The sequence below is a fragment of the Cygnus atratus genome, chromosome 3, assembly GCF_013377495.2.
Source record: "Cygnus atratus isolate AKBS03 ecotype Queensland, Australia chromosome 3, CAtr_DNAZoo_HiC_assembly, whole genome shotgun sequence".
Classification (NCBI taxonomy): Eukaryota; Metazoa; Chordata; class Aves; order Anseriformes; family Anatidae; genus Cygnus; species Cygnus atratus.
This window is the reverse complement of record NC_066364.1, coordinates 31,748,507-31,769,082: the sequence shown is the minus strand read 5'-3', so window position 1 is coordinate 31,769,082 and position 20,576 is coordinate 31,748,507. Positions and strand designations below refer to the sequence as shown.

The following is a 20,576-nucleotide window of genomic DNA, read 5'->3' as shown; positions in this document are numbered from 1 at the left end:
CCATATCTTTTAAGGATATATAATCCCTCCCATCTTTATATCACCTTGATATTAGATTGGTAAGACTCTCCGCAGTTGTTAATTGACCATTCTGGTATCCTGTTTAAAACATACTCCCAAGAAGTGTTAGAATTATCTAATATTTATTTTTTTAATAAAATTGTACAGTTATCACAATGATATACGTACAGCATTAGCTTCCAGAAAACGATGTGGTATCTCCATTTTGACTTCCTTACAAACTGTGTCCTCACAAAAGAAAAAAAGACTAATCCATGCTGTTCAAAAATTTATATAAAGGTGTATAACCAGGATATGCATGTCTCTTTATCAGTTTATGAAAGTCAGTATTTGATGTAATAGCAGCCTGCAATTCTCCAGGTCTCCTGTCTTTCTTCGAAAATAGCTAGGATAAGCACTTCTCTGGCCTGTGTTATGCTGAACTCAGACTGCTTGATTGAAACAGGTCTCCCTGGTTTTAGCACTTAGCAATCTACTCTTGTACTGGAATACTTTGGTGAACTCAAGTGCCAAAAATTCACCACCTTCTTAAAATGACTGCCAATTACGACTGTGAGATAACTGAAATTATTATTTTTTTATAAAGATATGTTCTGTGAGGATCTGTTTAAACTCTCACGTACCGCCCTAAGAAGCTATGTAAGGTGCTGAATTTTTTTCATGAATCCTGTCTGCCTGTAGTTCACAACTGGAACCAGCAATAAGCTGAAACTGTGAAAGTTTCAGCTGAAAATGAAGTGAAAAACATTAATCGGGAAAAATGTACAAACCTGGCAAAGTACAGATCTGCCCCACCACATCCAAAGCTTAGAGTATTGTTATCTCAAAGACTTCAAACCACATCTCTCTGGGCAGCTGAGAGACAGTTGCGAGTAACTGATGACAAAAATAGGAAATGACTCATTCAGGGAAAAAAACTTTTACTTCTCATTCAGCTGCGTGACAGTACAGCCAGGTCCCAAACCAGATGCCATCTTTGTCCAGCTAGTGATTCTTGTTGGATGTTAAAGTACATAAGAGCTGTTTAATCTTCCTTTTCTGAACAAGCTCACTTAGAAACTAGCCACTATCCAATGATAAGCTAAAGGATGAGAATTAATTGAGTGAGAGTTGACTCCAGCTAAAACAGAAATAATTTGGATAGGTATTTGAAACATTTGGAAGATGCCACTTCAAAATCATGCCACTGCCTTTTTTTTTTTTTTTTGAGTGCCATACCAACAATCACTCAATTCGGTTTCTAATTTGAGAGCTCTTTTAGCCTACCTGCTGATAATAACGCATTTATAGCAGTGACTAATGCCTTACGACATCTCTGGGTGGCTCGGAAAATATGTTCAACCCTGGTGCTCCACCACCAGGTGATCAGGCTTCAGCCAGCCTCACTTCTGGCACCTCTTGTGTCGACTGCAAACAATATGGTATACCCAGCTAATAACCCTTAAGAAACTCCAAAAATACACCCCAGTACTTCATGAAACTCCAACACATCACCTCAATGGCATGGTTACTGTAAGCAAGTCAAAGCAGTCTTCTGTTTGCTGCACATTCTTCCATAGCAATTAATTTGACTCTCCCAAGTCAATTAATTTGACTCCCAATCCTTATTGGTGGCCTGAGTTCAAGATCCTTAAAAAATCCTCCTAAAATTCTGTGATGAGATTTGCCTGATAGCTTTGCTCTTTGGGTATAACTGAGCTTTCTATAATAGGGTGCAATTATTTGCACAAGAGAGAGCTTCCTTACCTTTTTTTTCTTTTTGGTAGAATTAATTGCCATGCAAGCTAAAGATGATCAAAATCTTCACCTCGTTTTTGATGAATATGCAAGGCAGGCTTTTGATGCTCTGTTGTCCCTAATATAAACTCAGTCAATGCAGGGGAGTATTGATAAAAGCTGTAACAGGAAGGGAAGCAGAGCTGGGCTATGCTGGAACCAGCTGATGTTGGTCAGTGGAAGTGGCAAATCAGCAAGCGGTCAAGACAAATTGGTTCCAGACATCTTGCAGAAAGCAGCAGCTGGCATGACAGTGACTAAGGGGTGTTGGAAGGACTCAAGGTGCTTCACAAAGGTTAGGAGAGGAGAAGTGGGCAGGCAGTGGTGGGAGGGAGGCAGAAGCCTGGGCTTCTGAGGCAGATTGAGCTGTAGGACAGGCTTGTAGGTTGGCCTTACAGCTTTATCTGCATCTGGGTGAACTGCAACTACAAATATGCTTGCCCAAAACAAGGCCTGACAACTACGGTATTTCCAGTAGTTTGCTTTGCTTTGTGTCTACGTGTACAGGTCATACACTTGGAATGGACCTGAAGAAGGTTTTATGTGTGAGAGCACATAAACACAATGCTCTGGCATCCTAAGTTAAAGCAATCTTTAAGTTAATAAAGAGCATACTAGGAAACGACTACATAGATGATTTCACCTCTACACTGATGACCAGAAATGCAATTGAAATGTTGGTACCTGCACTTTTATGAGGATGATAAAACACTGAGGCAGTAGCAGAAGAAAAGGCACAAAAATGAGTGAGGGAACAGGGGAAGTAATTTACAGTGAGAAGCTGAAACTGGTGAGGTTTATCAAGAAGACTTGAGATGGCTTGATTGTTGTGCATCTCTATAGGAGCAGTCAATATACTGGACACCAGAGAGCTGTCTTCAGGGAAGGCAGAGTTCCATGAGTGTGAACCGAAGCCAGATAATTCTGGTTGGAAATGAAGAACACATCGTTAATCCTGAGGGTGCGAGCAGCCACTGGAAACAATGTGCTAAGCCTTCATCAGGTCTTTATTCCAGGCAGTGCTTCTATCCCAAAGACACGCTCTAGGCAAATACAGAATACGCTGCCATTGTTCCTGCCAAATCCGCCTTTGACTGGCATGCCAGCTTCTCCCCCAAACGTGGGGGGACTTTAGAAGCAGCTGAAATTGGCTGGGCACCCCACTGTTGCCCCCTCCAGTCCCATCTCCCCAGGTATAGAATCATAAAGGCTGGAAAAGACCTCCAAGATCATCAGTCCAACCATCCCCCTACCACCAATATCAAACCATGTCCCTAAGCACCAAGTCCAACCTTTCCTTAAACACCCCCAGGGACGGTGACTCCACCACCTCCCTGGGCAACCCCTTCCAATGCCTGACTGCTCTTTCTGAGAAGAAATGTCTCCTCGTTTCCAGCCTGAACCTCCCCTGGCACAACTTGAGGCCATTCCCTCTAGTCCTATCACTAGTTACCTGTGAGAAGAGGCCGACCCCCAGCTCCCCACACCTTCCTTTCAGGTACCTGTAGAGAGCAGTAAGGTCTCCCCTGAGCCTCCTGTTCCCCAGACTGAACCACCCCAGCTCCCTCAGCCATTCCTCACAGGACTTGTGCTCCAGGCCCCTCACCAGCTCCGGCACCTCTCCTTCCTCCCCACCACCCTCCCGTGTGCTCGCAGCGTCTCCCCACCGTGAGGAGCGGAGTGCCGGGGGGGGGGGGGCTGCCATCTTCTGGATGAGCGCCGTCTCCCCCGGCTTCCCTCCCCTCCCGGGAGAGGCCAGCCCCCCCGCAGCACCGCACCTCCCCGCGGGCCCGGGCCCTCGGAGCCGTGGAAAGCCCGGGCCCCGCAGCTCCGCCCCGCGCCCGCCCGTGGGCTGTGGCCGGGCGGCAGCGGAGCAGCCGCGGCCGCCGCCATGCCGCCGCCTCCCCGCCCCGCCATGCCGCAGCCGTAGGCAGTCGGCGGCCGCTCCCAGCCCTCGGCCCCCGGGAGGCGGCGGCGGGCCCTGCCTTCGCCTCGCCCTGCCCGATGGGCAGCCTGCTGAGCGGCGTCAGCTTCAAGGAGCCCACCACGGTGGAGGACTGCGACTCCACCTGGGAGACCGACTCGGAGCCCGAGCCGGCGGAGCCCGCCGGGGACCCGCGGCCCCTGGAAGGGGTGTGCGCGGCCGCGGGAGGCGCCGAGGAGCCGGCCGAGCCGCCCGCCGCTGACGGCCGGCCCCAGGAGCCCCCGGAGGAAGGGGAGCGGGCCGAGGCCGACGCCGCCGGCCCCGAGCAGGTACCGCCCGCCCCGTTTCCCCCCCCCGGGGCCGCAGGGGAAGGGCTCTGCCCTGCCCGTCCTTCTGCCAGGCGGCTCTGGGAGGGAGGGCAGGCCTCGGCAGCCTCTGAATTTTATGGGTTAAAGAGCTTGAGGCCGGGCAGGGCAGCGGGGGTGGCTCCTAGCGAGGGGCAGCCTTCTAGGGAGCTCTCAAGATGCTGGCCCTCTAGGGTCGCTTTGCCAAAATTGCTGACCCTAAAGCATATAAAAGCTTGCTTTGCCAAAAATGTTGGCCCTAAAGCATATAAAGGGTCGCTCTGCCAAAAATGTTGGCCCTAAAGCGTTTAAAGGGCTGCTTTGGCAATAATTTTACTGGAGTTAGGATTGAAGGCAGAGAGGACCAACTGGGTCCAGGTGTTAGTCTGCTGGACGTACTGCATTTGTATTTGGTTCAGACACTGCCATTGTGCAAAATTGAATAGGTATGAGTGTTTTATCCTCTTCTGCTTGATGCATGGCGATAGATCGCTAATGCCTGATGGTGTCAGGTACCACACGCAGGAGGTATGGCTTGCTCAGGTCAGCCTGCTTTGCCTGTAGGTGTGGTCGAAGTTAGCCTCGTGAAAGGATGCAGGACAGATGCTTGTTTGCCAATAACGTCGTGTTAATAAGCAGCAGGATGTGCAACTATAAAGGGAAATGTCCAGTGCAGTCATAGGGAACTTCCCCCTTTTAGACTTCACTTTAACCTATTACATGCGTATTGCAAGGGGTGCCCAAATTTGGTCGTTGGTTTTAGAGTAGAGACTTATTTTAGTGAATTACCAAATACAAAACTCTTAGTTACAGTACAGGGATAAAGAAATTTTGAAGAACATAAAGTGGTCGCTAGCAAGCTGAATTCTCTGTAGACTAGTACTTCATTTTCCTCAATAAGTGCAGGCTTTTCAAGTGTGCTGTCGAGTCAGTGGGATTATTTCCATTGCCCTTGATACGCTCTGGTTGTTTCAGGTCATAGCTTCCAAACGGCTGGGGTTCGGTACAAGGTCTCCTACAAGTATATTTTCTCTATGCGAGTGGTTTTTTTTTTGCTGTTTAGTGGTACTTCGTGCTAGGATTTAAACTTAAGTTCTGAGAAATGAATAATGGAAAATGGTTCAAGAAGGTATTTAAACTGCAAATTAGCTTGTCAATGACTATTCATTTTCTTCCACAGGACGTTAGTGATAGCAGTTAAGACAATATGCACATGACATACTATTTGCAAATAGTATGGTTTCCAAAGTTAGTAGTGTCTCTGTACTTTCATGTTCAATTACTTATTTTATCGTCTGTTGGCACTTTCTGGTTAACTTCAAAGTCTTACATTTAGAAATGACAGTAAACTTGTCGGTTTAAATAAAATTCAGCCTCATTGGAAGGACACCTCATAGCCATACTTTTGGGTTTCGTTGAGTTTTGTTGTTGTTGATTGGTTGGTTCTTTTGATTTAGGTTTAAAGTATGTGGTGGCAAGTATTCAGCAGGGAGATGCCTGGTGTTTTACCAGGCAGTAGGCAAATACATGCACTTGTATATGTTTACATTGCTGAAATCCATTACGAAAAATAATTATTTTAATATTACACAGGTTTTAGTATTTAGTCTGTTTGTTTATGGTTATTATCTACTTTTTAAATGTTTCAGAGTGGTGATGGAACTGAGCTGACAGCCAAGCCAAAGAGAAGCTTCTATGCAGCAAGAGATTTATACAAGTACCGACACCAGTATCCAGTAAGAATATTTTATGCTTTAAAATTCCCGATTTAGTAGAGAGCAGCACACAACCTAAACATTCCTAAACTTTGTGGTGCATACGAGGAATTAGTGTAATCAAAAAGCTGTTGCGAAGGTCCAATGTATTTAAGTGGGAGAGGGGTGAAACTAGCAGGAGAGGGGTGAAACATCTTCTCATGCTAGATGTAAATGCAAGCACATGAGGTGTGTAAGCCTGGGAATAATGGCAGGAGCCCAGGAAAAGATTTGTGCCTTGAATGCTGATAAGGGTGGATAAAGTTTGGACTTCATATTATTTGTCTTTTGGAAGTTCCTTGAGACCAAAGTCTGGGTGCTGCTATGCTTGCTGCTCTGTCTTGGTAGAAGGCACCAGGCAGAAGGAACTGGCACATCCTTAAAGTGTTTTACCTGGGCTGAATCTTTATGCATGTGACTTCCAGTTTTCCTAAGACGCTGAAATATTTTTGTCCTCAAATTGTTCAGAGAGCAGAATGTTACTTTGTGGGTATTCTCAGTAGTGTGGTTTTGTTTGTTTGTTTGTTTTGTTTGTTTTTGTTTGTGTGTTTTGTTTTGTTTTGTAGGTTGATAATGTCCTGTTTTCTTTCTTTCAGCAGAACTTTAAGGATCTTCGATACCAAAATGACTTGTGCAATCTCCGCTTTTACAAAAATAAAATCCCTTTTAAACCTGATGGTGAGTAATCTGGGACAATAGTAGTGATAACAGAGGAATGTTCAACAGTAATAGTAACAAAGTGAAACTGTAGTGATAATTACTGTGCTGACAAATTGGAGGTGTATGGCTATATTTAGTGTGATTTAAACCTCTGTTGCTTATCAACTAACATGTTGATAAGCAAGTTATGCTTAAACCAAAGTTAGCTTCTGCTGTAGAGAGGTGGTGCTTTTCTTGTGTGTTTTTCAGAATGATGTAGTATAAGGTGTTGTTTACACAACTGATCTCGTGTAGTGGCACTGCCTTTTATTAAACAAAGATAAAGTCGTTCCACCATGCTTTGCAAACTCCTGCAGCTCGAAAAGGAGTGGCAGGGATCAGGGTGTTATTCCTAGCACTATGTGAGGGGAAAATGAATGCACTGTCACTTCCTCATGTGTGAGAAATTATTTTATTATCATTGTTATAATAATCAAAGCCCCTGGTGGTCCTGGTAATGAAGCAGGACTCTCACATGCAAGGTTCTGCATGAATACAGAAAGAGCTGAAAGATGACAAACCCGGCTCTAGAGAGTTTGCTATCCTCTTGTCTCTCATGCTTTGACTGCAGACAGATGGAGAAGCAGAAGGGGACAATAGAATAGTACTGGTTACAATGATAGACCGGAGTCTCAGCACATGAGAGCTTAGCCATTGACAAAAAAAAATTGCAATCAAAAAATACTCTTTTGAGAGTTTTGAAAGAATGAGGCGGAGGTTACTTTGAGGGTGTTTGCAGACAGATCCTCTCGGCGCGAGAACAGCTTGGGAGGAAATACAAAAGTGCATATTTGAATACAGAAGAAGTGAGAAGTGGAGGCTGCGGTTGAGGGCTGGCCAGAGGCAGGCATCAATCTCATGGCAGCACATGGGTTGTGACAAGGTAGGATGGGGCGGGTCACAAAAGACTTTGAAAATGAAGGCACATAGTTTTTCTTTGGTGTTACAGAAAAGGGCTTCACAATGAAAGGACGCAAAGCAAAAAAAGCCAATGTTAAAAAAAAAAAAAAAAAAGGTGTAGTCTAGAAACATGATCTTAGCAGCAGTATTCAGGGTAGATATAAGTGTGTCAACAGTGTGCTTTTCAAGGCTGGGAAAAAGGATGTTGAGATGCAAAATGTCAAAATTCTGATGGAAAGCTGGAATGTTATACAAAATGGTGTAAAGACATCAATATAGCTTGGAAGGTTGGAAATGACAGCTGCTTATAGCCAGGATAGTGATAATAACCTCAGCAATCAAGAAGATAAATCAGGTAACGCAAGGGAAAGATAAGACTTTTGTTTTAATTATCTTGAGCTTTATCTAGATATCCACAAGCAAATATTAAAGACTGTTTTTAGCTTGGCAAGAAGAATTGAATCCGTGAATTCCTAGTAACAGAGAAAGCAAATTCATGAGCCATTACACAGAGAACAGGTACTGAAAGAAAGATAAAGGTACTGAGGACCATGTGAACCTGAAACTGAAAGCCAGGAAAGGTTTGGGGCAAGGGGGATCCTTTAAAAGGCAAAAAAGGAAGGAGGTATTCCGGAGGGTTAGCCAGGAGAAGAGACAGGAGGCAAGCCCTCCACCAGCTTCGATGACTGAAACTTGTAAAAACTAAAACTGGTCTTAAAATTTTCTCTTTTGGGAGAAAATCATGGTTGGTGGTGTCAAAAGTAGCTGATAGGCTGCGGAAGCTGAAGTGTTGATGGCTGTGAGCTCTGGCTGTGCAGATGTTTTTTACTGAGAATGGCAAAGATTAGCCACCACCTTGACCTAACTCGGGTCTGTGAGAGTGTTCAGAGGTGTCTAAGCTACCAAGTTATGGACTGCAGTAGTGGGGAATGTTATTAAAAAAAAAAAAAAAAAAAGACATTTTAGTGCAATCTTAGATCTGAAGTTTAATTCCATGACCTACGGACTTCCTGTGCACTTCTGACTTGTCCCTGAAATTTAGCAGCTAGTTACCTGATACTTGAAATGTAGTTACTGTAAAAGTTGTGCACAGTATGGTGACGGCAGGAGATCCTCTTAGTCGGGTCCTTTTCCAGTCTTGCATGCACTGTAAACCCCGTGTTCTTAGCAAGCCCTTTGACTGGCTTCTTTCTCCATTGCATGAAGAAAAGCACCGAGTGAGCTGTTGTCATTGGGACTGAGGTAGAAATTTTCACTGGGCTGGGAAAGAGATCTCGTATGCAGTAGGAGACTATTTACCTGGGGCTTTGGGCTTTTTGGGCCGCCACTGTGCTGTCTGACTTTGGGAGAGGCCGTGCTGCAGTGGTAAAATACTGTTGGTTTCTGAGTAGAAATAGGCTAATGCTGTGTGTTCCTGGAAAGAGATTGCGTAGCTTTTGGAGCAAGTAACCTCCTCTTGTGTATTTGTACGGTGCCTGGAAAAGAGATGCCCTGGCCCATGACTGAGTGGTCTCAGTGCAAAGAATGATTTCTTTTGTGTGCGCTTTGTCTCCTTTTTCTACCACTGTCTTTCCAAGAGAAACTGACTGAACTCCACAACTGTTTTGAGACTACTAAAAGTTGAAATTCCCATTTGTTGAGCTTCATCCGAGGCCCCAAGGTCGAACTTGTAGCGGTAAATAATACATCAATTCTCTTGGCCGCAGATAATTGCAACAGATTTTCAAATCTTAATATTACTTACAGCTGGAAAGATTCCTGGAATGAAAGATCTATTAAAGTGTTGAGGCTGTATAATTCTAAGGCAATATATATGCAGAGCTTTCTTGTGTTAAGGAAATGGCAGGTGACTGTGTTCTGGTATTTTGGGTAAGTGGTTTGTCAATGTGTGGTAAAGGAATCTAGGACATGAGATGTTCAGAAAAGTGTATTTTACAGAGGTTACTGTTGCATACCCTCTGCTGGTAAGTAACATGGTATCAGTCAGTTGATTTTGTTTGTATTAAAATTTGATAAAACTCTTGTCTTTAATTAAGTTTCAGTAACTAATTTATTTTTAATTTAAAATTAATGTTTGCAATAGACCTTACTTTTACATAGGATGTGAAAGAAAAAAAGTTTGTATTCTGTCATTATGTTAATATGGCATGTACTTTCTTCATGTAGCTGAAAACTGATGTTGATGGCTACCTAACAGTTTTCAAATTATTTTTATGCAGGGGTTTACATTGAAGAAGTCCTAAATAAATGGAAAGGAGACTATGAAAAACTGGAACATAACCACACTTACATACAGTGGTTGGTCACTTACTACCTATTTCTGTTTCAAAGCATCGCATTGATTAAGTGTTTATATGCTGTAAACTGTAATGCTTTTTTTCCCTTTTAACAGGCTTTTCCCACTGAGGGAACAAGGTCTGAACTTCTATGCTAAAGAATTAACTACATATGAAATTGAGGTAATACAAGTTGAGCTTAAAACAAACCATCACATTAATATTGATACGTAACTACTTTTTGTTATGTAGAGATGTTCTATGCAATGCAGAAGTACTTGCTTCAGTGCCACTAAGAATTTTGGATGTATTCTTTGTTTATTAGGAGTTCAAGAAAACAAAAGAAGCAATTAGAAGATTCCTTTTGGCTTACAAAATGATGTTGGAGTTTTTTGGAATAAAGCTAATTGATAAAACTGGAAACGTAGCCCGAGCTGCTAACTGGCAAGAAAGATTTCAGCATTTGAATGAGTAAGTAATGACATCCACTCAACACTCTAGAATTGCCATAGAATCTCTTTAGCCTTTTGTCCCCTAGAGAAAGGGAAGATGTATATTCCAAAGAATAGAAGAAATAGTCTGTGACTGGTTTGTGTCTGTATCAGTATGTTCCTCCTTCCCCTTTTTTTGATTGTGCTTCTCACCCGTTAGCAGTAAATTGATATCAGTGAACTCCCCACACTTACAACTTCAAATGGTGCTGAAGAAGATCACAATTCCAAACTAATTGGTCTGTCTTGCTACTGAGTGCATTGTCACTTGATCCCAAAGCACTGCTCCTCAATTATGAGGAATGAGATGCTTATTTTGTAATCATGTTTCTTCTTGAGAAAAATCAAATTCTCCACAGCTGTATGGAAGCTAAGTAATAAAGATTTCCCTCCCTTCTCAAAACATGATACGTGTTGGATTTAATATTTTTTAACAGCAGTGCCTAACTGGAGGGGTTTAGACATTTATTAAGTCAAACTTTACCCCCAGCTTTCAGCAAAATGCCATCTGTCATCTTCCTTTGGCATTGTGGGGAGTGTAAGTTTGCACTGGATTTTTGTCCAATGCAGATATATCAAAATTTCTTTTCAAATCTTGTAATCGCTTTTGTAATACCTCTGACTGCAGAGCTAAAGATTGTTGTCTTGCAATATTTTGTTTTGTCCAAACAAAAACTTGTTTCTTAAGGTAGAATTGCCAACGGCTAAATGTGAATGAATAATGAAAATAATGTAAACACCGATTTCACTCAAATATTTTGAGCTAATTGACAGGTATGTGCTCAGACTCAGGCCATAGATAAAAAAGAGTTTCAGGAGGCCCAAATGTCACTCACTGCACATTCTTACATTGTAATTGCTATGTTATTATAATATACAGTAGTGATGTGTGAGTGTATATGTGTGTGTGTGTGTATATATGTGCATATATATAAATATATACACACTGCTGTGTAGCTGCTCACTATAATACCAGTGAGCAGCTATGCTACTTTAAATCAGGAACCGAGACTCTCTTTACTTAATTTTGGCCATCTGAAATTTAGACATTTACGTTTCACTATTCACCTAGGCATGCTTTATGAAGAAATAGTACTTCAGAAAAACTTCCAGAAGATAACTCATTCCATTTATCTTAGATATATGTTATGATAGAAGGGCTTGCTCTGCAGGGGTGCCCATTTTTCCTCTCAGGACTGACTGTCTAAGTAATGTAGGTAGCTAGCTTAGACTGGAGACACAGCTTTTAGATGGCTTAAGTGAAGTCTAGTGAATCATGTTCTGTAGCTGTATGACTACAATACACTACAAGAAACTTGTTGTATAAAAATGACTGTGCTTTCTCCTTGGACAAATATATACAGTAGAAGGAATCAAAATTGGTACGCAGTCCTTTTCTTTCATCTACTGCCTCAATGCCTTTTGCAGACACTAATTTTCACTTGCAACATCCTCACAAAGAAGGTACTAGCAAGCTTCATCAGCTGTGAGAAATTAAAGTACAGAAGGCTTGAAGTACATGTCTTGAATGATTAAAAATGGGTGAGGAATTGCGTTCCAGTTCTGTATCTGTAAGGATTTTCTTTTCTGGTTCAATGGAATTGTTTCAACCTTTTCTTCCAAAGGTCTCAACACAACTACTTGAGAATCACTCGAATTCTGAAAAGTCTCGGTGAACTTGGATATGAGAGTTTCAAATCTCCCCTGGTAAAATTTATTCTCCATGAAGCTCTTGTCGAAGATACCATTCCTAATATTAAGCAAAGTGCTCTAGAATATTTTGTGTATACTATTAGAGACCGAAGAGAAAGGAGAAAACTCCTGAGATTTGCCCAGCAACATTATACACCATCAGAGCATTTTATCTGGGGACCCCCAAAAAAGCAGAAGTCAGAGGGAAGCAAAACAAATAAAAAACCAGCATCTCCTGTTTCTGTTCACAGTAGTTACATTTCTAAGCATAAGAAACTGAAGGAGCCTAAGAGTACATCCACAAGTGGAAGCTCAACTAGTAAAGTAACTGAAGAAAGAAAGGTAGAACTCACAAAAAGTGGAGAAGAAAATGAGCAGGATGAACAAGAAATGAACTGTGATGCTCTTAAGCAAAACAGCAGTGAAAAGAACAGTGATACTGATACTAGTCAGCTTTCAAAACCAGAAGAAATTCATGATACTTCAGACAAAAAGGAGGATGCTTCTCATTCAAATAAAGATGATGAAAGTATGGACAATGACTCCGGAAATCATCCAAGTGTTGTAGAGAAAGATTTATGTGACACTGAGAATTGCTCAAATAGCATGTCAGCAGATGTACAAGATAACCTTGATAAGGATACGCTTTCAGTGGAGACCACCATAAAAACTAAGGATGATCTCAACTCATGAGTCTGAGGTTAAAAATCGTTGTTTCGTAATGAATGAAGTAAATTATTCATCACTTTTTCATTTTGCATAACATTTACATCAGATCTAGTATAAAGTGTTCATGAGACTTTGCTTGTTGTGAATGCATCAGATTAGACTTTTGTTAGGTTAATGAATTTTACCTTTTTCAATCTCAGTTTATCAGATGAAAATCAAGTATGGTTATTTAAAATAATTGTGTAAGTTCAGAGCCTAGGAATTCATTATCTTTTCCAGACAGATTGCATAGGAAAAAAATAGATACTCCATTACATTCATCCTTTATTTTTTTTCTACCTAAAACTTACTAGGAAGTCTTGAAACTTAAAAATCCTGATATTCCTTTTACGTTGCTTTAAATTTGTATTTCTTTTTATGAAATGGCTAGAAATTCTTTGAAGAGCAAAGCTTTTCCCTAGCAGACTTTAAAATTTGGGGGGGGGGGGGAACTATATTTATGTTAATGGCAGTATTTGCACAGCATTTTACCGTAGATTAGCACCCTTGTCTGGGACACTAGGTAATAGATAGCAAAATATCCTATGCAGCTGGGTATCCTTTACATCAAATAGAAGTTTAACTTACAGTCAAACTGTATCCACAGCTTTTGGGTACAAGGGAAGATGCACTTTAAACTTCTTTTAGTCCCTTTGAAGTTTTCTCATGACTCATTTGCCACTTCTGCTAATTTGAGGTATGAGCTGGAATCGTTTTTAGCTGTGGTCTCAGTGTGAAAGCACTCTGTTATCAGCTCACCCAGCTGGCTTTGGCACCTGTGAAGCCTCTTTCCCTGGAAATCAACCACCAACAGCTCAAAAGCAGTGTCTTCACAGCAAAGCACTGCTTAAGCATCAAAGCCATCAGAGATACCATCACCAGGCCTCTCCGGCTGGATCTTAACTAAATTTGGACATTTCTTGGCCGGTTTTGGTTGAGGTCTGTACAATGCTGAACCCACAGATGCTGGTCTGTGAGAGAAGGGAATTCCAGCTGTCTCGTTCCTCCCTTTGCTCTATCAGTCTTTCACACTGCTTAATGTTATTTTCAGAATAGGCTGAAACCTGAGAAAAGCCAGCCTGCTAGCATGACTAGAGCCCAACAGACAGGAATTTCCCAATTAAGATCTTTCCCAATGTTGTTTACTTCAGGACCATCTGCTTTCCCTGAGCATCCTCTTCTGACTTCATGCCATTCAATCTAGCAAGACACTACCCAGCAAGTTAATCGTATGAATTAAAAAATAATGCAGGTAGAACTCATGCTTTCTACAGTCCTAAAGTAGTCTAAAACTTCTATATGTATTTTCTATTTTAAAATGTATATATAATCCACTGCCTTTAATGTATTTTTGATGAAATATTATAAAGCAAGTACCTGACTATAGTTCGAGTGTCAGAGTGCTGCAAGACTTGATTCAAGTCTTGTAACTCAAAATGACAAAGTCTTCAGGGGTTTCAAAGCATAGACAAAATGTCTTATATTTTTCTGTGTCGCTAGTTCCCATTACGGCAGTACATCGCTCCTTGCTTTCCCTGGGTAGTATTGTTTCTTGGGGTCACACAGAGTTGCAGTTAGAGATCGGGGTACCTATGGACAAAAAGTAAACTCTTTCCATCCAAAAAAAAGGCAGGGAAGAGGAAAGTCACATTTCTCCTTTTCTGTGCTGTCTTATAAGGAAAGGGACATATGTACACGTATGTTTGTGAGTTGTTTTTTGTTTTATTTTTTAAGGGTGGCCCAGGTTGCTCAAACAGGCATTAAGTCTGTCTGAATGGAAATGTCCCAGAGAATTTCCCCACAGCCACTGTTTCAACAAAGGCTGGTGCTGAGAATTATCTTCCAATTCCCCTGGGCTTGAAACGCTTTCATGTTTGGCCCTGACCTTCTGAGTAGAAGGGGACAGGAAATGCTTAGATAAAATTGGTCCATGTAGTTAAAGACTCTAACCCCATGCATACACGCAGGGAGGACAGCTTTATGTTCTGCCTCTGACTTTGTAAATCTTGAGTGCCTAACCTTGCCAACTTAATAGCATTGTTTAACATAGTTATTTCTTGAATGGCATAGGGAAAATTTACAGTGTGTATGAAGACCATAACTGTAAGGTAGCTAGTTATACAGAACCTTCAATTTCTAGACTTTAATACTGAGGTTAAACATTTTTTTAAAAATTACGTAGTGTTCAACTGGAATAGGGGACACTAGGGTGTTATATTTATATTCTAATTTGATTGAACATAGATGATCTCAGGAGATTTTCCGTCTTTTGACTACTGAACAACAACAGAAAGAGAAATCTATAGCTCTTAAACCAGAAAGCTCTTGGGATGCACATCCAAAATATTTCTCTGCAGTATGTTATTGTGACACAGCATTCACCTATATATGCTTGCTGGTTGTCCACTCGTAATTGTGTACTTAATCTAAGAAATTACTTCTTTTTTTTTTTGTTTGCTTGTCTATTTATGTTTGTTTGTTTGTTTGTTTTCACCTGGCAGGGCTGTTTGCATTAAGGGCCCAGTGGGTCTTAAAATACAGTTGAGAACTTTGAAACCTGTATCCTTATTAATTTAAAAAAATTTTTTTCAAATATCCCCAATTTAGGATAATCCTGTCGCTTTTTATAGAAGTGAGAATAGCAGTGACATGTCAATTAGCCATGAAGAACTTTGGGATAAGAGAAGTTTTTTATTTCTGGTGGCCTCCTGCTTTCTGTAACCTTTGTCTTATAGCTATATCAGCAGAATTACTCCCATGGGACACTTCAACTTTAACTAAGAAATTCTGTGTAAAATGTGAGGGTTTACCGTTATTTTCATGGAGGAGTTGTTTTTCCTGATTTTGCAAGTGCTTGAAAGAAGGATTCATTGCAGAGCAGTCGCACAGGGTACAGTGACATGGAGATTTGTGGGGATCAAGTGAGTGCACTATATGCGTTTTAGTACAGGATGATGTCCTTAGCAGCTAGAAGCACCCTGTTTTCTGTAGTTTTTAAGGTATCTTTAGTTTCTTTAGTTTTTAAGGCTTTCAGGTTTTCAAGTGTTCCCATAAATACCAGTGCTTAATTATTTAACCATTACTTCAGAAAATTAATGCGTGCAAAGAAAGTCAGGACAATTGCTCATTATTAAATTTGTTGGTTTTTTTTTTTTTGTCTTGCTGTGCACTTAAGTATTCAGGGATTTCTGCGTACCTCTATAACGATGCATTTTGGCCCAATGTTTTACCAGAATCTGGGCTAGTCATGTATTAATTGAATGGGACCTCCCATATAGGGGTTCTTTCCCAACAAGTACATCTGAACAGCCTCTGATGCTGAGGGAGAAGTGTGCACATTCATACGCCTGTGAATTTGATTTTACCTATCCCACAGTGAGGGTGTATGAATGTGCAACTTGACAAACTGCTAGTGAGTGCACATGTGCAAATGAGGGCAATTGTACAAATCATGCAAAAATACAGCACTTGAAGATTAGTTACAGCTCTGTACCCTACTAGCCAGGACGTAACTGTGCCTCAGTACCTGTGGATGGGTTGGCATAGAGGCTAAAAGCTTGGGTACGTGAGGTATGCACTGCAGGCTGTTCAGATAAGAAGAGCAGTTAGCATGTGCACGTGTCTAGGAGCAGAACCAAGCTTCTGGTGTCTATTGCTCGTATTTAAAGGTGTGAATCTGAAGGATGCTAAAAATATTTTCAGTAAGCCTTTGGGAGCTGTTCTGTGGCTTGGTCAGCTCCTCAGTTTCCTACTCCTAAGTTTACAGCAGTCTGATGCATTAGGTATTTGTATAATCATGGTTAATATTTCACGTAACTTAGTGTAAGCCTCCTTTAATTATTCCAGGATGATTCTAACAATCTACAGTTGTACTGTACCTGTACTAGAGCCAGAAAGTTTACAGACCCTATAAGCTTTGTATAATTTTGATGGATGATCCAATAAGGTAAGTCAAGGGAGATTTAATATATTTAAATGGAAATCAGCTCTTGTTTGTTTTTTAAAATAAAACTTATTTATATCTGTTTAATTGAATTATTTTGTGTACCTTTCTTTTCCTGAAATTTGTGATGGTAGTGATTTGTTCAGTGGCTGAGAAACAGGGGGGAGTAGTAAAGACCATGTAGAGAACCAAAAGGTAGAAGTACTGTTACAGACCACTTGGTAACAGCCTTTTGTGATCATATTTGTGATACAAACCTAATTCCTGTAGACAATTTCTAACCATGTTTATGGAGGAAAGGCGAGTCTTCTTAGACAAGGTATCACCCAAGATGATACCACAGTATTTAGAAAAAATAATCTTAGTTAAAATGTTTATAGAAATGGAAAGTACTTTCCTCTTAGAAGATACAATATTGTCTCTTCTTATTAAAAAGCAAGTGATAATAAATACAGTAATGCAAAACTGATCACAAATAATGGTGAGATACATATGTTTGAAAATGTATCCCTTATTTTTTTATCCCTTATTATACTTTTATAGGTAATTTACTAAATTTCCTTGACAGAAGCAGTATTTATGAATAAGATGCAAATAAATGTATGAAGTTTCTCCATCAATAAAACTGTGACAAAATCATGTTAATGGTGTATGTTAGCTTAAGAACTACCATTATGGATCGGAACCAAAGATATATCTAGCCTTGTATCCTGTCACCAACAGTGGCCACCAACAGGTTGTGTGAAAGAACAGTTAAAGTTTTTTTTCTCCATGTGTTTTTCCATTTTTAAGCTCACGCATTTTTTCAGCATCAGCAATCCCTGTTGGCTGTGAGCTCCGCATTTTAGTTTAGTTTTGTTTGCAAAAAGTAATCTCTTTTTTGTCTCAAATTTGTTTATTCAGGAATTGCTAGTGCGTTTGAACACAATTACTGAAAGATGAACACTAATCCATTTCCTGTTCTTAAAAGCCTTGGGATATTGTAATACTAAGATACCTGCTTAGGCAGAAAATTTAGTCACTTGTTCTATGCTGATGACAGTATTATCTTACGTGTCCCTTCTGAATAAAGTTTTTACACATAAATTGTTCTATATAAAATATTAGAAGTCAGATTCCAAATGCAAAAATGATTGCTTTTTATTTCTGTCAGTGTGAAAGCAAGATCAAAGGCAAAACCTTGTTCTAGCCCACATCTGAGTGAGGTAACACTGGATTTGGAGACAAGTAGTAAGAGCATCTATCTGGGCCAGTGTAAATCAGTGTAACATTGTGATTATGTAGAAGACAAAAATCCTGTCTGAGGTGTGCTGGGAACCATGCTTCTCATTCCGTATTTCAGTAACTTATTTTAATGCATGTCCCTAGTTCCAATTCCAGTTGAATACAAGTAACTGCTCAAATGGCATTCCTGCTGGAGAAGGGAGCTTGAAAATGAAGGATGGGACTAAAAGGTCTAAGCACGGACTCCCTGCTCTCTTCACATCGCAGTCAGGGCTGTAATAGTAGATTTGCTGCTCACAGGTATTTAAATGCAGTCCTCCAAGAGGAATGTAAATTGTGTCTCTGTAATATCTCTGCGCTCTGTATTGCCTGTGAATTATTTATTTTCATGGGATCTGTGTTCCTTTTACATGCCACATTCTTAAGTATACCTACTTAAGACCATCAGGGAAAGCAAGAGTTTATTTTAAAGAATATATCTAATACATGCCATATGTAGTGGACTCTTAAACTACCGCTCAAAAGCTATAGAGATCAATTAAAGGGAGGCCTCCCGTGGCTTTACGCTTATAATCACTTTTATATTTATTTTCAGAAGCATAAAGCTGTTTGCTGTAAAATAACAAATGTGAGAATTGGCAAATTGTTCTGAAAGAAGTCTCTTACTTCTTAGGAACTTGGCACTTTTTAATTCTACCACGCTTACAAGTCTGGTGGCGTATTCATCAACTGAAGTTTATTGTGAAATATACTGAATGTATTTACTGCTGTGGCTAACTGTGAAATTTATTGTTTTGCAGTAAAACAGGTTATGGCATTTTTATTTTGGGGACCTGCCGAAGCATGTTTGCTGATCATTAGTTGTTCCTTTCTGTGTCTTAACCTATCCCTCGGTTGTTTGTACTTTCAGCAGTTTGAGTTCAGAGACCGAAGATTGGGTATAGGTTTGCACTGATACAATTTGGAACTATTGTGTGCTTCATAGTTAAAAGGTATTCTAAGAAAAAAAAGTGTGGTAATTGATTAAAAAAAAAAAAAAAGAAACAAAACCCAACATTTTTTACTTGAGAACTGAAACAGCTACATGTCAGTTTTTATGAATGGTCCTGCTCTCTTCTCTGTATTCCTTTGCAGTGTTTGATCACAGAATGCCGTGCATGTTTGGTAGTACCAATACCATATGTATGTGGTAGGAGTGGTAACCAGTTTCTGGGTTTGTAATGCACTATAAAGATATATTTTATAATTCTGTAACTGTATGGCAGTGTTATGCCAAAAAAAAATATTGTATAAACATAAAAAGCAATAGTTTATGTTGCTTACTGCTATATTTTTGGTCATTTGTTTGTAAGATGAAATACTTGGATTTCCTTTCAGGTAAATATATTTTTAATAACAGCAGCCAAAAATCTCTAAACTAATAAAGCTTCTTCATTTAGCAGCATTGTTTTAGCAACATGTACAAATACTGTGTACATCTAATATGTGTAATTGCTGTGCAGCGCTTGTTTGTATAGTCTTCTGTAAATGTATTAGCACTTAAAAGTAGGGCATTAAAGGCTCTGATCCTCCTTTTTTGTTGTCAGTGGCAAAACCACCATGGAACCACAGAGGAACAAGGAAAGGCCCCGAGTGTGCTTTACTAAAAATTGTGGGATTTTTTTTTTCTTTCTAATTAAAGAAACAGACATAATAGGGCAACATTGTTTTGAGAGCATTTTTGCAAGATTAAAAGGTAAAAGATCCAGCAGCCCTCCAGAGCAGGGAGCTCTCCACCTTATTCTCCAAGTTGCTGTCTTCCTGTGTGGCAGCTTCCTTTAGGCACTGTAAACCCCTGTGTGGGACGAAGGGCACGTGTGGAGGCCAGCTCACAGCCTGCATCACGCTTCCACAGCCCTGTATCTGTTTCCTCCTAGAAGGGGGATCGGTGGATGCTCTGAACCTCCACGTGTCAGAGACTATAAGCTTGTCATGCCAGGAACACACTAACACAAAGAGAAGGCAGGTGCTCCATCTATGGAAGGAGAGCTTCATGCAAGGTCCGACTCTAATGAGGCTTGGAGTTAACATGGATATATTAACTCCCATGTTGACGTATCACCCACCAAAGGGGTAGGTAACCAATGCTACCCTATGCCAGTGCGTTGTTTACCTCTTGATTTCCCCCCAAAATTCAGTCAGAGGTCCCTGGAAGTGGACTGAAATGTCGAGGCAGCTGGGATGGTTGATCTGCTCATTTGTAAAGATGGGCAGGCAGTTACCCTCTGTACCCTTGAAACATAAACTTTACAACCGAAGGCTTATGGCCTGCGTATAGACGCTAGGTTGTTATGCTGCTGCTTGTTTTACCAGCAACTTGGGCTTTTGAGCATGTCTGCAATAAAAAGATCAGTCCCGTGTGACCGACCACTGGCCCTCATGGACATCAGAGCTACCTCTGAAAAGTTTCCCTGGGGGGCAGTACAAAGGTAAGAGCATAAAGTGATGTCCCAAAGCTAGCTGCCTTTAGGTAAATTAATACAAACCAGCTCTGGAGTGAGTGACACAAGGGGGGTATGGGCCTACACCCCACACCTTCCCTAGTGCCTCCCTGGGCCAAAGGGGCATGCACCAAAGCCACGTCTGTCCGTGCCTTTGGACCAACTGTCTCCCTTTTTTGTTACACAACAATGTTTTGTTTTGATTTTGTTGTTTTGTCAGAATATTTTTCTAATGGAGCTGAGCCATAAACTGAAAATGAGGATATTTTATTTTGGTATATGCAGATGATCTTGAGAAAGGCCTAAAAATGCTTATAATGATCACGTTAATTGCAAAAATGTGA

At 40.7% G+C, this 20,576-nt stretch overlaps 1 protein-coding gene across 2 annotated transcripts; it reads left to right on the top strand.

Moving 5' to 3' along the window:
• The first annotated feature begins 3,663 nt into the window (after positions 1-3,663).
• On the top strand, positions 3,664-19,323 carry OGFRL1 (opioid growth factor receptor like 1). 2 transcript variants are annotated; one of them, XM_035543058.2, is made up of 7 exons: positions 3,664-4,050; positions 5,715-5,801; positions 6,419-6,497; positions 9,638-9,716; positions 9,811-9,877; positions 10,020-10,165; positions 11,811-19,323. In XM_035543058.2, exons 1-7 carry the CDS (start codon positions 3,802-3,804, stop codon positions 12,568-12,570), a joined length of 1,467 nt encoding a protein of 488 aa, XP_035398951.1. In that variant the 5' UTR covers positions 3,664-3,801; the 3' UTR covers positions 12,571-19,323. The 2 variants fall into 2 exon arrangements, with proteins under 2 accessions (XP_035398951.1, XP_035398949.1); XM_035543056.2 differs by having other exon boundaries at positions 6,416-6,497.
• The last annotated feature ends 1,253 nt before the right edge of the window (positions 19,324-20,576 follow it).